Source organism: Callospermophilus lateralis, chromosome 18 (genome assembly GCF_048772815.1).
Source record: "Callospermophilus lateralis isolate mCalLat2 chromosome 18, mCalLat2.hap1, whole genome shotgun sequence".
In the NCBI taxonomy this organism is placed as follows: Eukaryota; Metazoa; Chordata; class Mammalia; order Rodentia; family Sciuridae; genus Callospermophilus; species Callospermophilus lateralis.
The window spans coordinates 4,617,463-4,635,053 of record NC_135322.1 but is presented as its reverse complement, the minus strand read 5'-3'; the positions used below and the strand labels follow the sequence as shown (position 1 = coordinate 4,635,053).

At 39.4% G+C, this 17,591-nt stretch overlaps 2 protein-coding genes across 2 annotated transcripts; one reads left to right on the top strand and one right to left on the bottom strand.

Moving 5' to 3' along the window:
- The first annotated feature begins 2,587 nt into the window (after positions 1 to 2,587).
- On the top strand, positions 2,588 to 3,514 carry LOC143384248 (vomeronasal type-1 receptor 4-like). The gene has a single exon (XM_076839297.2). The coding sequence runs from the start codon at positions 2,588 to 2,590 to the stop codon at positions 3,512 to 3,514; it is 927 nt and encodes a 308-aa protein (XP_076695412.2).
- Positions 3,515 to 14,368: 10,854 nt separating this feature from the next.
- Positions 14,369 to 15,265, bottom strand: LOC143383750 (vomeronasal type-1 receptor 4-like). The gene has a single exon (XM_076838650.1). The coding sequence runs from the start codon at positions 15,263 to 15,265 to the stop codon at positions 14,369 to 14,371; it is 897 nt and encodes a 298-aa protein (XP_076694765.1).
- Positions 15,266 to 17,591: the final 2,326 nt, after the last annotated feature.

Genomic DNA, 17,591 nt, shown 5'->3' with positions numbered 1-17,591 from the left:
AGCTCTCGTATAAATGAAAACAACAAAATGTTAGCTCAGGCTGGTCAAACCATCTGATCCTGCTGCTGGCCCTGGTGAGGGAGAATATTATTACATTGTTAATTGTATGGGTATTGTTCTGTTTCCTCCTCCTGTCCTTCATGGGCTCCCATATTGCCAGACTATATGTATTCATAAAATTGTGACATAAATTGGCATTGAATTATGCAAGAAAGTTCAAAATAATATATTAACATTTTGTGGATGAGTTCAATGACTGACTTCCAAGTTGCATCATTAGCATGTGTTCTTTCATTCACTTGTAGCAGTTTTAAAACCTTCCCCAAGACCATCTTGCAAAATAAACAAGCAAGTAGTTTTGTGGTAGAAAATTTCCCAGGGATGCAAGAAATGCATATCTCATGCCAGTCCTTCATATGACAGACCTCAGTATTTCCTGCCCCCTCCAACTGAGACCCTATATGCCTACAGGGACCAGGGATTAGTAAGAGCCTCTCTAAACACCCCAGTATTCTCTCCAGTCATGGCATGAAGAACTTATAATTGTTGATACTAAGTGTCACTTGGGGAGGAAGTTTCCAGCAGTGTCCTCAGGTCCCCAACCTGCCCACCCATTGCTGCCACAGGAACAGTGTTAATTGCAGGTCCCAGGGGAGGTGAGGTCACAGAGTCACAGACCCATATCACAGGAGTTGGCTCCCTCCCTGCAGCATACATTGTGGCCACTGAGGGCTCTGCACTGAGGTCACCGTCCTGGTAAAGAGAAAGGGCCTGGTGAGTAAGGCCACCTCAGTCTGAGAGCAGCATCTGTGAGGGAAATGCATCTCAGGATCTGGGTAAGTGATCCCATCAGAACAGGGAACTCTGGATCGAACCCTATAGGAGCCAGAGCCCCACAGGAAGTAGGACAGTTGCTGATGACTGGGCTCAAGACAGGAAATATAAATAAGATTCCAGTCACAGCCCCAATCTCTTGTAGCTCCTAATTTAACTAAGGTGATCCTCACTGGCAGTGAGTGCCGTGGTTTAATTCAAGAGAAAATGAAAACTGATTCTCAAGATGCAGAAGGAGGTTGTTTTAAAATCACTCAGCTACTCAGGTTCCATTAATTCGACACTTAATCTTCATGGTTTCTAGTGATAAACCTATAATCTCTCGTGTTTATTATATGGAATGGGACAAATTGACAGAAATCTGCTAGTCCTGTGTAGAAAGTGATCTAATGGTGATGTTTGACAGTGCATTTTCTCTGACTCTGAGCTTGGTGCAGCTAACAGAGACCGTACTTGTACCCATCCTGAAACCATCAGTGTTTTACGATTATGGTGAGGTCATTTTTTCCTTAACGTGGAATTAAACATGTATTAAAGAATGAACTTAATTTTTAAAGGTCTCCAACACCACATTTCAAGTATATATCTTTTTTTTCTCCTTTAACAAATATTCTCCTGATTGTAGTAAATTCACCCTCTGGTCTAGGAATTTGACAGTGCAGCTGGCTGGGTGTGCAGGGGACATGTAGGGAAGCTCTTCACTGTGCATTCAAATTTTTTTGAACATAAAATTTCTGTAAACAATGAAGTCATTTTAATTCATGAATTCAAATGGGTGCAGAAATTCTACTGTTTAAAGGCACAAATATGTCAATGGATGACTCCTATTATAATATCATTCTACAAACTTGCTTCCTTAAACGAGTTTTACCTAACTTAGTAATTAACTCACATATGAATCTGTTGAAAACAGTGAATATTTTGTTTCTATTGTATAAACTTTTATCCCATGTTGCTGCTTAATATCCCAAGACATATGCCAAGGCCTGGGAAAGTGACACAATTTCTGTGATAGGGGCTATTGAATTTGTGTTCCTAACACACAACCACATGAGTCATGGGGTAGCTGTCCTGATGTGCAGCCAGTCCTGCCTCCTGCAGATAACTCACCATCAGACAGATGCCTGCAGGGTACAGTTCCCTCAGAGCACTTGCAGTTATTACAATATCTAAATATTCCTTCATAATTTATATTGGATCAATATAATCAATGCACAAATATAAATCTTACAAGCAAATAGAAACATTTTACAATAAGAAGTTATAAAAATACAACTAGTTTAAAGATAATAGAAATTCAGAAAAGCAAAGTAAATAATGAATCTGATTGAAGAATGCTGCTCATTAGCTTTAGGGATGTGTGGTGTACTATTCTGTCTCTGTTACTGCTCAGCCAGCTTCCATGCCCTTCTAATCCCCCAATCAGAGTGTGAATGTAGAGAGATGCTTAAACTCTGTGTACTCAAGTTCTGCTGGTCATTATGAAAAGCCACTGTATTTCTTGTCTCATGTAATGAAGATTCACGAATCACCATGTGCCACCTTCATAGCAGGAATTTATAGACTTCATACTTTTCCCTGTTCACACAAACAATAATAAAACATTATGAAAAGGGGAAAATGTGAAGTAAATGTTATGAGCAGGAACTCTGGACAGTGGGCAATACGGAACTGTTGTTGACAAGACACGTGCAGCCCAGGCCTCCTGTTCCCCTGCAGGATCCTCTGGCTGGCACAGCAGGGAACTGGCAGGATGGCAGGCAGTGATGTGGCTGTAGGCATCATCTTCCTGTCACAGACTGTGGTTGGAGCTCTGGGCAATTCCTCTCTTCTCCTCCATTATCTGGTCATTAACTTCACTGGGTGCAGGGTAAGACACACAGACTTGATTCTTCAGCACTTGATTGTGGCCAACTTGTTAACTCTCCTGTGTAAAGGAGTTCCCCAGACAATGGCAGCTTTTGGAATGAAAGGTTTCCTCGGTGATTTGGGGTGCAAGCTGCTTTTCTATCTTCACAGGGTGGGAAAAGGTATGTCCATTGGCAGCACCTGCCTCCTGAGTGTCTTCCAGGCCATTAAGATCAGCCCTGGAGACTCCATGTGTTCAGAGCTTAAAGTGAAATCTCCCAAGTACATTGATTTCTCCATACACCTGAGCTGGATTCTGTACATCTTTTTAAATGTTATGTTTCCTCTGGTCATGACAGGAAAATTGAGTAATAGAAACATCACCAGTCTAAAAGACTTTGGATACTGTTCTGTTGTTCGTCGTGACAAAACCACAGGTTTACTCTTTACAGCATTGCTAACCTTCCCTGATGCCCTGTGTGTGGGGCTCATGCTCTGGGCCAGCAGCTCCATGGTGCTCATCCTGCACAGGCACAAGCAGAGAATGCAGCACCTTCATAAGACCATCTCCTCCAGGTCCTCCCTTGAATCCAGAGCCACAAAAACCATCCTTCTCCTGGTGAGCACCTTTGTCTCTTTTTACACAACTTCCTGCATCTGTCAGATTTGTCTGTCTCTGGTTTCGAATCCCACCTGGTTCCTGTTGAACACAACTGCAGTAATCACTGGGTGTTTCCCAGCTGTCAGCCCCTTTCTGCTCATGAGCAGCAACTCCAATGCATCCAAGCTCTGGCTCACTTGGATAAGGAATAGGAAAACCCTGTTACCATGAGGAACATGTATTGTTAGTTTTTGAACAATTCTTAATTGTTTTATCCATTCTTACCTACAAAATTGAAAGAGTAATTTATACACAGTGATGTCACTTGTGAATGTGGTTTATATATACACACTTGTATTTATATATGAGTGCATGTGTATATTTGTGTGTGTGTGGATTAAGTTTATAGCCATCAAGTAATATTTCTGGAAAATTATATGTGCAAATATAAATTTCTGTTTAAATGTAATAGTACTTAAGACTTTAATTTTTTTTCCTCCTGATATCCTGGGTGATATTTTGTTAAAACAAGTGGGCTATATTTTTTATTTATCTATTTTTATTTTTGTCTTAGATATTTCTCTTGGGGAAAATATGAAGGTCAACTTTGTCAAACAATCTTCATCTTTTGTCAGTGAAATTATGCCTCTAAATTTCATATAAAATTGGACATACTCGGATGCAATTGTATAACATCTTCTTTATGACACAGGTTACATTAAATAATCTTTATTTTCACCGTGATGTTTTATAATATTACGTTTTGCTTTTTATAAAGCTTATCAGAACACAGACTTATTTAATACATTTACACTTTACATTGGCATTATATGACACTAAAATCATGTATTTTTGTTACTGATATATATCTTTAAAACATTCTTATGACCAAGTTGGGCATGCATAGCTCAACAAAATTATACAAACCAGCCACACACCTCTCATGAGCTGCTTGTGTAAAAAACCTACCCTTGATTTTTAAGATGACTCTTCTTGCCTTCCCTTAAATATCTACCAAAGTGACCAGCATTTGACACAGTCACCTCTGTTGTATTGTAATAACAGAAACCCTTCAGTGTCCACTCTTTTATATTTGATTTGAAAATCTCATAACTTTATAAATTTGTATTTCTGCCTGTTATTGGTGATAGAATTAAACTGCAGGAATTTCAAATAGTTAATTTTAACATTCCTTTCTTGATGTACTCATGTTCTGGTTTGGATATAATTTTTAATAAAGATTTATGGTTTGAAAGCTTTGCCTCTGGTGTGATGTGTTGGGATGTCTCAACCTTTGAGAGATGGAGGCAAGGAGATGGGGGTAGGGTCCTGGGGGGTCACCCTTAAAGGGATAAGTGATGATCTCCTGGAGTATACTGTAATGCTCTCAGGAGAATGGGTTGCCCTGTAGACTGCAGCTGTCTCCACTCTCTGGTACCCGTATCCTTTCCTGTGGTGGCACTGTGATTCAGCTGGCTGTGAGGCCCTCACCAGAGCTGAGCAGATGCTGGCACCATGCTCTTGAACATCTCTAGAACTGTGAGCTAAATAAATTCTTTTATCAGAATCCTGTAAGGAAAATAAAAAGAGACAGAGAAACAAGATGCAGAGGCAGGAAAGATGGCAGAATGGCAGAGAGGCCAAACTGCCAAGCTGTATTTACATTGATAGGTTAATTTAGGTTATTCCTCCCATAACTACATTATTGTTTGATGTTCCTTGATTCCCAGGAGCTGTGTGCCTGAGATCAAGGTCAGGGCTGATTGGACTCTAGCACGGAGCCTCCTCGTGCAGGACATTGCTTCAGCAGCTAGGCATTCTGTTTTTTCTTTGAACAGAATTTTCCCCAGCAGCCAGGCATTCTGTGTCTAGCACAGAAACTTCCTAACCACAGCATGCCACAGTCATGTAGCTATCAGAGATCTCAATCCCAAACACAGAACCTCTACAGAACCCAGTTGTAGATGATTGGTTAATGCAGCAGAAAGAGATCAGTACAACATGAGAGAGTCTCTGAGTGTGGAGCGTCAGGATCAGCTCTGGCAGGCAGGTTCTACAATGTATTGTCCCTGTGTTTGGGGGCCTCTCAGCTGGGGATGTGTGCAGCGGTTCCCTGGTGGTCGTATGTTTACACCTATGTACCTCTAGGATAAATGTCCTAAGATTTTGACAGACTTTGTATGAATTTCAACCCACTTGTTCCTCCTATTTTTACCATTATGTTTTTTAAAAAGAAGTAAAAATGCATTTAATAATTATAACATGAAGAATCATAGGAAATCATTTTAGAATTCAGTCAGGATAAATAATGCTATTATAACATTTATATTTCTCAGATAAACTTGAAAGAAAAAGATCACATATTAGGGTTCTTCTTGTTGTTGCAGACTAACTTTAGCAGAATATTATGCAAAAATAAAATAAATAAATAAAACAAAAAATAGCGATTGACATTTATTCCTAAACATTGTTAAGAGATAGTTTGAAAGGTAACTAAAATCTATGATGATAGCAATCAGCAGGATTAGGCCTAATTTGCAAAACATTTAGAACTACATTTCTACTATCCCTGTTACTTATAAGCAGGTCATAAAACTAGTTTCCATTTTTTCAGATGACATAAAAAATAACAGATTTGATCTCTCTTTCAGCAAATCCTTTTTTCAACTACAGTTTTCACTCAATAAAGTTTAAAGTCATGGTCCTGAACAATTTCTACATACAAAACACCTTTAAATAACTTTGGATTTCACTTAATGCATTTTCTGACTTATGAATCCATGAGGATTAATTTGAGCACGCGCACACATACATGGCATACATACATGTATAGGTGGGCCAGTTTACCTCTAGGATAAGCTAGATGTTGTGTGAGGTGCACTTTGGTCTTTCTAGACCCCCTCCTCTGTGTCAAAGAAGGCAGGTAGAGTGTGCTGCAGATGCCTTGAGGCTGTAAGAGGGTCCTCCTCATCTGTTAACCCTCATCACTAGGTCTCCTCACCACAGCTACATGCACATCTGCTTCCCATGTAGCACTGGCTCTGAGGTAACTTCTGTATAAAACAAAACTAAACATAGAACTGAATCACTTGGAGCTCGGGATGTAGTTCATTTGGTAAAGGCCTTGCCTTGCATGCACAGGACGCTGGGTTCAATCCCCAGAACCACACCAAAAAAAAAAAAAAAAATGAAAAAATAAAGAAATAAAGAAAGAAAAAAAGAGAGAGAAATAAAGAAAGAAAGGAAGACAGGAAGAAAGAAAGGAAAAAAGAAACAAAGAAAGAAAGAAAGAAAGAAAAAGGGATGAAGTTGTTGATGGGCAGTTTAAGAAACGCCCTGCTGAGGCTCACAGGCTCTTCCTCGGTGCTGCTCTTCTGTGGTGCCTCCCATTGCCATGGGCTCTCTCCTGCTGCCAGGCTGCATCAGCCAAGGTGGAATACCCTTTGTTCCTGTCCTGAGCCTCGGCACTCTGGTCTTCCTGACAAGACTTCACCGTCTGCACATTCCTGTGCATGCAAACAGGATTGCTCCTGTGCTGACATTCCAGGTGTCAGTGAGGAGCACCTGCCCCAGCCCTGGGAAGTCACAGAGGGACTGCCCCCAGCTATAAGATGGGGATCAGAAAGTGTGGCTAAGGGCTGAGGAATAGTGCAGTGTGCAGATGCCAGGTTTCCTGGATCCATCCTGAAAATATTCACTGAAATTACAAGTTAGCTTATTACCTGAGCTCTGTTCTTACCTCCAAGCTTAACACATTTCCATGTGAACACGTGTCATGGAGGAATAGTGGTCTTTATTGTCTGGAGAGAAGGAGGCTATAGTTTTGGAAGAAGTGCCACCACTGCATCCTCTTTAATTGGGAGCATTTCTTTGAAACATTCTTCAATGTCAATTTGTTCTGCAGCCAATGGCAGAATGCAGAATTTTCTAATTGATTACTACTAAGGAATGCATTTTTGATTCACCTTCCCTGTGGCCACTCCCTCTCTCCCTGTCCCTCTGCTTCCTTGCTCCAATGAGAGGAGCAGCTCCCCTCTACCACACTCTTCCCCATGCGTTCTGCTTCCCCCTGAGCCCACAGCAATGGAGCCAGCCTCCTATGGACTGAGACCTGTGATCCATGAGCCAAAATGAACTTTTCCTCCTCTAAGTTGTTCTTTTTGGATACTTGGCCTCAGCAATGAAAATCTGACTAAAACAGAAATTGGTAGCAAGAAGTGGTGCTGCTGCTATGAGTAACCTGAGCAAAAGAAAGAAATACAGTGCAGTTGAATTGGGCAAGAGGAAGTCAAACTGCCAGTGTTTGCACATGAGATGATTTTACATATCAGAAAACCAAAAGACTCTGAAAAACTACTAGAGCTAATACACAATTTTAGTTTTTGCATGTAAATCAACACACAAAACTGAGTAGCAAATTATATGAAATGGAAATCAAGAAAGAAATATCATTCCAATAGCTATAAAAATTGTCTCAAAATAAATTTGACCAAAGAGGTGAAAACTTTAAAACATGGATTTTAAAAAATAAATTAAAGAAGACACAATTTGTAGAAAGACATCCGATAGACATAGATTGGAAAAATGAATTTAGTTAAGGTATCCACAATATTTTGAGTGATCTACAGATACAATTGAATCTCTATGAAAATATCCTTTGGACTTCACATAACTATTAAAAATAATTTTAAAAATTATTTGAACCCTGAAAGTACCAGAATACCCAAAGCAATCTTGAGTAAATAGAACAAAGCAGATGGCATGATGCAACCTGACTTTAAAATACATTGCAAAGCTGTAGGAATCAGTACAGCCAGGTGTTGGCATAAAGTCAGACACACAGACCAGTGGGCCAGAAAAGAGAGCCCAGAAGTGGGTCCAGGCCTCCATAGCCAACTAACTGATCTTCCACAGCAGTGCCAAGAAGTTGCACTGGATAAAGGATGACTTTTTAAACTAATGGTCGAGGGGAAATTGAGTGTCCACATGCTGACAAACAATGACACACTGAACAAAAAAAAAATCAATGCAAAGTGGAGAGAAAACCTAAATGTAATAAAATATACTGCGAAATAGGTATGTTCAGCCTGATTGGAAAATCACCAAATATGGGCATTGTGTGGAAGTTTCCTTGCGATCAACCACATGGTTAGCACATCACAGCAGGTACAAAACTGAATCACTGTATATGGACAGTATGACTTGAAAAATTATTCAAAATTCTGCTTCTGCATCATAGCACCGACTTAGAACTACCAAAACAATCTGAATTAGACGTCCATGTATTACTTAGTTGTTGTTTTTTTTTTAATCACCATTTATCAGAAAACAAGTGACAAACAAGTGCAGGATGCCTCAACTCAAAATGCATGGAATTTATTTTTCCATGAAAAAATACAAAAGATAAAAATACAAAACTAGATTTTAAGACATAAACTGTCATTTCCTAGTGGTTCTCTTATAATCTGAAAGCTTTTGACTTTCAAAGCTGCTTTTCAGTTTGTTTTGATATTTTTAGCAGAAGGTTGTTTTTTAATTCTGGAAAGGTGGGTAGTATCAGATGAGCAATAGCTTCAAAAAGTATAAAGGAAGATAAAAATTCTTTTCTCTTATAATACCAGAAAGAGCCTCAGATGTTTCTGATAAGTCAAAAAGACAACGTCAATTTTGATCATTTTCATTTCTTTCCTCTTCTAAAATGTTCTCAATAATATCAGAGCTTATGGCTCCTCCACAGCTAGTACTTGTTCCTAAAGAAATTTAATACCTCAAAATTTTAAAAATCCCACCACAAACACAGTGGAAGTGTTTTTTGTGTTTTGTCCTTTTGTTTGTTTTGACATTTTTAAAATATAAAACTTTAGGTGGAGTGATTTAGCAAAGACTGCAGAATAGGAGGTTTTTAATCTTAATCTCCTACAAAAGCTTTGATTTTTGACAACTCCCCACTGAGGAGTAAAACAAACAAACAAACAAAAATAGCCAGAATTCAGGGTTAAGAAATTCCATTTCCCCTGTATATGTATTCTTCTTCCCCAGTGGGGCACAGCAGTGAAGGCTTTCTGTTTTCCCATGGGGGACAGAAAATGTATTGTATAAACAGTTGGTGGCCCACTGGCCAAGAGTCCTCTTCCTCCTGTGCCACCTTCAACACTGAGGATGAGGTGCAGTGAGTGGCTAGGAGAGCGTGGGCAGCAATGGGAAGTTCTGAGCACTACTGATAACTGTGAGGGCTCCTCTACAGCTCTGCCCCTAGCTGATGGGGCCCCTTGTCCATGGGCCAGCCGACTGCCCACCAAGCACTCCAGATGCTCCACCTGCCTCACCTCCCTCTCTGAGCACTCCCCAGGGGAGAGTGAGTGACAGCTGGCCCTGCTTCAGACCTGGCAAGAGAGGAACAGAGTGTGCATTTCAGGACACACCCCTAGGGAAATCCAACAGAAGGCAATCAGCCCCAGCCTGGTTTTAGGATCTGGGGAGACGATATAGTCTTACCCACTGCCCTGCTCACCCAAGGTATAGCTGACAAGTAAATCTGTGGCAAATCAAATACAAAAACATCAAAAAGATTGTGCACCACAATCAAGTAGGGTTCATCCCAGAGATCAAGGTTGGCCCAAAATATGGAAATCGATGTATGTAATTCATCACATCAATAAACTCAAAGACAAAAAATCAAATGATCATCTTAAGAGATGCAGAGAAAACATTTGACAAATACAGCACCCCTTCATGTTCAAAACATTAGAAAAACTAGGGATAACAGGAGAATATCTCCACATTGTAAATGCAATCTATGCCAGGCCCCAGGCCAACATCATTCTCAATGAAGAAAAATTGAAAGCATTCCCTCTAAAAACTGGAACAAGACAGGATGCCCTTTTTCACCACTTCTATTTAACATAGTTCTTGAAACACTGGCCAAAGCAATTAGACAGATGGAGGAAATTAAAGGGATACAAATAGAAAAAAAAAAGAACTTAAATTATCCCTATCTGCCAATAACATGATTCTATCCTAGAAGACCCAAAACATTCCACCAGAAATGTTCTAGAGCTAATAAATGAATTCAGCCAAGTAGCAGGATTAAAAATCAAGACCCGTAAACACAGGCATTTCCATATATCAGTGACAAATCCTCAAAAGAGAAACTAGGAAAACCATTCCATTTACAATAGACTCAAAATAAAATCAAAAAAAAAATACTTGGAATCAATTAGAGGTGAAAGACCTCTACAATGAAAACTACAGAACACTAAACAAACAAAAAGGTCTTAGAAGATGGAAAGATCTACCTTGTTCTTGGGTAGACAGAATTTATATTGTCAAAAAGACCATACTACCAAAAGCACTATACAGATTCAAAGCAATCTCAATGAAAATCCCAATGATATTCCTCATAGAAGTAGAAAAAGCAATCATGAAATTCATCTGGAAAAATCAGAAACCCAGAATAGCTAAAGCAATCCCTAGCAAGAAGAGTGAAGCTGGTGGCATTACTATTGCAGACCTTAAATCATACTATAGAACAATAGTAACAAAAATGACAAATATACCTGTAGACCAATGGCACAGAATAAAGGACACAGAGACTAACCCACATAACTACAGTTATTTTATATTAGACAAAGGCACCAAAAACACATTGGAAAAAAGATAGCCTCTTAAACAAATGGTTCTTAGAAAACTGAAAATCACATGTAACAAAATGCAATTAAACCTCTATTTCTCATCATGCACAAAACTCAACTCAAAGTGGATCAAGAACCTAGGAATTAAACAAGAGACTCTGTGCCTAATGGAAGAAAAAGTAGGCCCAAATCTCCATCATGTCAGATTAGGCCCCAGCTTCCTTAATAAGACTCCTATAGTGCAAGAATTAAAACCAAAAATCAATAAATGGGATGGATTCAAACCAAAAATTTCTTCTCAGCAAAAGAAACAATCAGTGAGGTGAATAGAGGGCCTACAGATGAGAAAGAAATTTTTGCCACAAGCACATCAGATACAGCACTAATCTCTAAGATATATAAATCACTCAAAAAACTTAACACAAAAAAACAAATACCCAATCAATAAATGGGCCAAGAAACTGAACAGATATTTCTCAGAATATATATATATATATATATATATATATATATATATATATATATATTTGTTTAGCATCTCTAGCAAATAGAGAAATGCAAATCAAAACTACTCTAAGATTTCTTCTCACTCCAGTCAGAATTGCATTTATCAAGAATACAAATAACAATAAGTGTTGGCGAGGATGTGGAGGAAAATGTACACTCATACATTGCTGGTGGGACTGCAAATTGCTGCAGTCAATATGGAAAACAGTATGAAGAATATTTAGAAAACTTGAAATGGAACCATCATTTGACCCAGCTATCCCACTCCTCAGTTTATATCCAAAGGTCTTAAAAACAGCATACTACAGAGATTCAGTCACATCAATGTTTATAGCAACACATTTCACAATAACTAAATTGTGGAACCAACCCATATGCCCTTCATAGATAAATGAATAGGAAAACTTTGTTATATATATACACAATGAAATATTACTCAGCATTGAAATAGAATAAAATCATGGCATTTGCAGGTAAATCGATGGAGTTGGAGAATATAGTGCTAAGTGAAGTTAGCCAATCCCTCCAAAACAAATGATGAACGTTTTATCTGATATAAGGATGCTGATTTATAATGGAGGTAGGTGGGGAGCTTGGGGGGAATAGATAAACTCTAGATAGGGCAAAAGGATCGGAGGGGAAGGGAGGGGCATGGGGGTAGAAAATATGGTGGAATGAGATGGACATCATTACCCTAAGCACATGTATGAAGACATGAATGGTGTGACTATACTTTGTATACAACCAGAGATATGAAAAATTGTGCTCTACATATGTAATATGAAGTGTAATGCATTCTGCTTGGCATTTATGACTAATTAGAATAAAAATAAATAAAAAACAGAGTCAATTTCAACTAATACTTTCTGTTTCTTACCAGAGCAACAAAGCACTAATTACTGAAAATCCTGCACATAAAAAATGGTGCAGAATTTTTAAACGTAACTATTTGATTTTCTGGGATGTCCTGGGGATTGAACTCAGGGGTACTCAGCCACAGAGCTATATCACCAGCCCTATTTTGTATTTTATTTAGAGACAGGTTCTTACTGAGTTGCTTAGTGCTTCAATTTGATGGAGGCTGGCTTTGAACTCAAGATCCTACTGCCTCAGCCTCGTGAGGCACCGGGGTCACAGCCTGCACCACCACGCTCAGCACCATTTGATGTTCTTAAGTAACTAGGACTGCTCGTCTGATCTATACAAACATCCTACTAAACAATCTTATCCTGGGGTTTTATGTATGTGGAAAACTTCTCAAGCTTCTCTGTTTCTGCTTTGGGTGTTGATCTGTCTCCTTCCTGTCACCAATAGGGGCCAATGGGGGTAAAATTATATTTTGCTAAAAATTTAGATACAGTCATTAAATTATGCAAGTGAGTCCAAATAACCTGACTTGTTTTTGTGTAGAAGCGTCCAGTACCATCCTAGGTGAAGTATCAGCATCATGTTCTGTTTTTACCTGTGAATCTTTGAAAACCCTTCCCAGTATTTTCACTCATTCCCTTTCTCTGCTAATACCTTCAATGATGGTGCCACTCAGGGAAATGAAGCACAGGATGCCACTTGGTTTGGGGTAGAATACTTCTCAGGGAAGCAAGGAATCCAACAGGATATGCACAGCTCACTGCCAGTCCTTCACATGACAGAGGTCAGTGTTTCCTGCCCCTTCCAAGTGAGATCCTCTCCACCTTCAGGGACCGTGGATAAGTAAGGGCCTCTCCAAACACTTGGATCCCCTTAAGACAGGTTATGAGAAAACTTATAATTGTCTTTGGTAAGTGTCCCTTGGGAAGACAGTTTTCCGCAGTGCCCTCAAATTCCCAAACCTCTATGTCCATTGCTACTAGAGGCACAGTGACGACAGCAGGTCTGAGGGGAGGGGAGGTCACAGAGTCTGAGACCCATATCTCAAAAGCTGGCAGCCTCTTGCAGTAGGTGTCTTATTCACAGAGGCCTCTGCACTGGGCTCACCATCCTGGTACAAAGAAAGCCTGGTGAGTAAGGCAAGGGAAGTGTGAGAGCAGCATCTGGGAGAAAAGACCATCTCAGGAGTCTGGGTGAGTGATCACGGAAGAACAGGGAACTCTGGACTGAATACAACAGCATTTCAGAGCCACCAAGAAAGTAGAACAGTTACTGAAGAATGGACTCAAGACAGAAAATATAAATGGGTTTCCACCCCCAGCCCCAGTTCCTTACTTATGGCTCCTAATTTAACTAAGGTGATCCTCACTGACAGTGATTGGTGTGGTTTAATCCAAGTAAAACTGAAAACTGATTCTCAAGGTGCAGAAGGAGATTGTTTTAAAATCAGTCTCCTGTTCAGACTCCATGATAAGAATCCTAGCCTGGATTCTAGAGATGGACCAAGAGTCTCTCCGAGCCTGTTGTATGGAGTAGAAAGTTCACAGGAATCCTCTAGCCCTGTGTGGGAAGTGATTGATGGTGATGCTCGAGCTGAATGTTTTCTGTGACTCTGGGCATGGTGCAGTTAATGCGGACAGTCCTGAAACCATCAGTGCTCTATGGTGATGGTGAGGCTACTTACATCTTAGCCTGGTAAGCAGGGAGCTAGATTATCCTGGGTATTCCAGCATTATCTGACAGATGTCTATCACCCTGCTTCTGTTTAAAAACATTCTCTGCATGGTAACTAATGCACCAGGGTTTAGGGTATGACCATGGAGCCGACCTGTACTGTGTTCAGGGCACATGGAAGATCTCTTCACCTTCCGCTCAGTCTTCCCCAGCACCATGGCCATGTTGACACCACGTTCAGACAGCTGAGAAACACAATGTGCTTTGGGGTTTACAATAGAAAGACAAGGGACTTTTCGTAAGTTTCTTGATTGGTGTTTTGAGTAAGAATAAGACTAAACAACTGCATATTGTGCAAAAAATATAATTCACATACTTGAGAACAAAGTTAAAATTGGTTTATGCCTCAGAAGCAGAGCCTGGATAGAATGGAGTCAGGGCTCATGAGAAGAAAGGGGCTGACAGTGGGAAAACACATGGAGATGAGTGAATTGCTGTTCACCAACCACCAGCTGGGATTAAAATCAAGGGCAACACAAACATTTAATATGGAGGAGAGGGTGTAGAAACTCAAAAATGTGCCCACCAGGACAAGGATTCTCTGGGTGGCTCTGGACTCTGGGGATGTTCTGGGGGAAACTTTGATGCTGTGAATGTGCTGAACCCTCTGCTTGTGCCTGTACAGAAGGAGAACCATGGAGCCACTGGACCAGATCATGAGCATGGAAAAGACAACCTCAGGAAATACAAATAAGGCTGCATATACTGATTCTGAGATTTTGTCGCCACTTTGAGAAAAACAGTACCCATAATTTGTTTTCTTTGTCAGGTTTTTGATACTCCATTTGCTAAATATCTGGAGAGGAAAAATGGAGTTCACCACCATGTACAGGATCCAGCAGAGGGAAATAGAGAAACCAATATACTTTGAAGCTTTTCCTCTGAGATCCTTCCAACAGGAGTTCATGGGGCTGATGGTGATGTTCTGGAAGATGCTCAAGAGGCAGGTGATGAAAATGGACACACTCCTGCCCACCCGCTGCATGTAGAAAAGAAATTTGCACACATAGTCATTAAAGTAATGTTTCAGCCCAAGAGTTGTCATTGTCTGGGGAATTCCTTTAGAGAGAATGACCAAGGAGTTGGCCATGACCAGGTGCCTGAGAATCAAATCAGTGGATCTTAATTTGCACTCATTGCAGAAAAGGACTAAATAGTAATAAAGCAGAGAGAAATTTCCCAGAACTCCTACTGCAGTCTGCGATAAGAACATCAGTCCCATGGCCACGTCTCTGGAGTCCATTCTCTCAGTCTCATATTTTCCTTTGAATTACAGCAATAGTCATTCCTATGAGCAAAATGACACATTAAAATTTTTGAAGGGAAGCCCAGGCGTGTACATCTGTTTTTCCCAGATCCTCTGGAGGCTGAGACAGAAGTTAGGTTTTAGTCCAAGTATTAAGACTGAGCCTGGGAAACATTGCAACACCTTCTCAAAATATAATAATTTTTTACATGAAGTATAATTTCTACTGTATGCACATATTGGATTAAAATACATCAAGGTGCACATGTGAAAGAAGGTTGTTTCCAATTATCTTTCATAGAAAAGCCAACTTGAAAAATCAGTTGATGATAACCTGGAGGAAGCATCAAAATGGAGTGGAGGGAAAAGAAAAGAGAATTTGCCACTTCCAGAATAAACTGATATTTTATAGTCATTTTGAAGAAGAGGAGAATTCTGTCACCACTCACAACACACAACATATCACTTGTGAATGAATGTCTGGCTTAAATCTTAAGGAAAATGAATGTAACTTTTATAATAAAAAACATTTTGGTGGTCTTAGGTAAAATATATATATATATATATTATATATATATATATATATATATATATATATATATATATAGCAGCGAGTATCCTTACTAAGACCCTGAACATTCATCATTGAAGAACAACTATTGTAATATATATTCGGATCATAACATTCAACAGAACAGTATCTAAATATTTTCATTTAAAAATTTGTTTTAGCCACTCAATTTGATGCCCATATATGGAAAGAAAATGATATTTACTGGTATATGCAGGCATATATGGAGGAACAAAAAAACCAATATATTTGGGACCTTTATTATCTGTTCTTTAGATAATAAAGTCCTTGAGTTTATTAAGCTGGGTAGACACTGAAGAGGAAGAGAGTAGAGATCCTGCTGCTGAGCTACACTCACAGTTCAGTCAAGTAACAGTGAACCTCTGTTCACACATGCTCTATCCCCACTTGAGCACCAACAATACTTCAACACAAAGGTTACAGGAACCAAAAACTGTAGACCAAGAACCAGGCATCAGGCAGGAACAACTATTGGAGACCTCAGGTCGTATCTCCTAGGCATCTCATATAGCAAAAACAGAAGTTCCAAGAACAAAAAATGGTTCTTACTCACCAAATGACACATGAAGGAATGAGGGAGAGTAATATTCTTCACAACAGAAGTGTGAGTTTGAGACCTTCAAAAATATGAGAAAACAGGCAAACAAGTTTCCCCCCGAATTCACAATTCCCCAAGAAAGGAACCCTCAGGTAGGGACCTAGATTAAATTCCAGAGAAATACCATAAAACCCTGATTATTAAAATGTACTAAGTAAGTAAGATCTAAGGAATGACTTAAGAGAACAAATACAGGAGATGAAAGCCCATTTCAATGAAAAACAATAGAGATAGGGAGAAGAAACAAATCAGAGCTCGTGGAAAGAAAATGCCTAATGAATCAAATTAAACATTCACTTCAAAGTATGGCCAAAGATTAGATTGCAGAGAAAATGAACTTCAGTCCTTGAATTCAGAACTTTAGGCCTGATGACAGGTGTCTTAGAACCTGAATATTCAGTATGCAATAAGGCAAAAATCAAACCAATAAAACAGGATGAGAATACACAAGAATTCACAACAACATCAAAAGACAGAACCAGAGAGTCCCTGGGATAGGAGAGAAAATGCAGGTACAGACTAAGCCATCACGAACCTCTTCAGCAAAATAGCAGAGAAATTTTCCAGCCTAAGAAAGGAGATGGACATCCACAGTGAGCAGCATATAGAGCCTCAGGTGGACAACACCTAAAAGGACCAGTTTGGACGGCTTTAGCAACCCTCAACCCTCCTTCTCTTGCTCAGTACGTGGCTCAACTAGAAATGGAAGAAGGACCGTCCCAGGCAGGGACTGTCTAGTCTCACTGACTATTCTGAACATTGCAGTGGAAGCGATTCCTTAATTTCTCATTAAGAATGTTTTCCCCCACCCTACTTTTTATGATGTGGTTTTGTTTTTTGTTGTTGTTGTTGTTTTTGTTTGTTTGTTTGTTTGTTTTTTGCTGTTCTGATGGTTTCAAGGAAACATACACGTGCACATATGTGTTTCTTTTTCCTCAATTTTAGCATTTTGGGAAATGTTAGGCATTGTAAAAAATTTTTTCTTCTCCTTATCTTCTGAGGTCTAGGGATTTTGATTAGTATATTTTGTTTTGTGTTGTATTGTTTTCTTTTGTATGTTTCTCTTCTTTTTCTTTCTTCTGAAAGCCAAATTCTATTGTTCTCTCTTTCACCCTCCACTTACTGGGTGACTT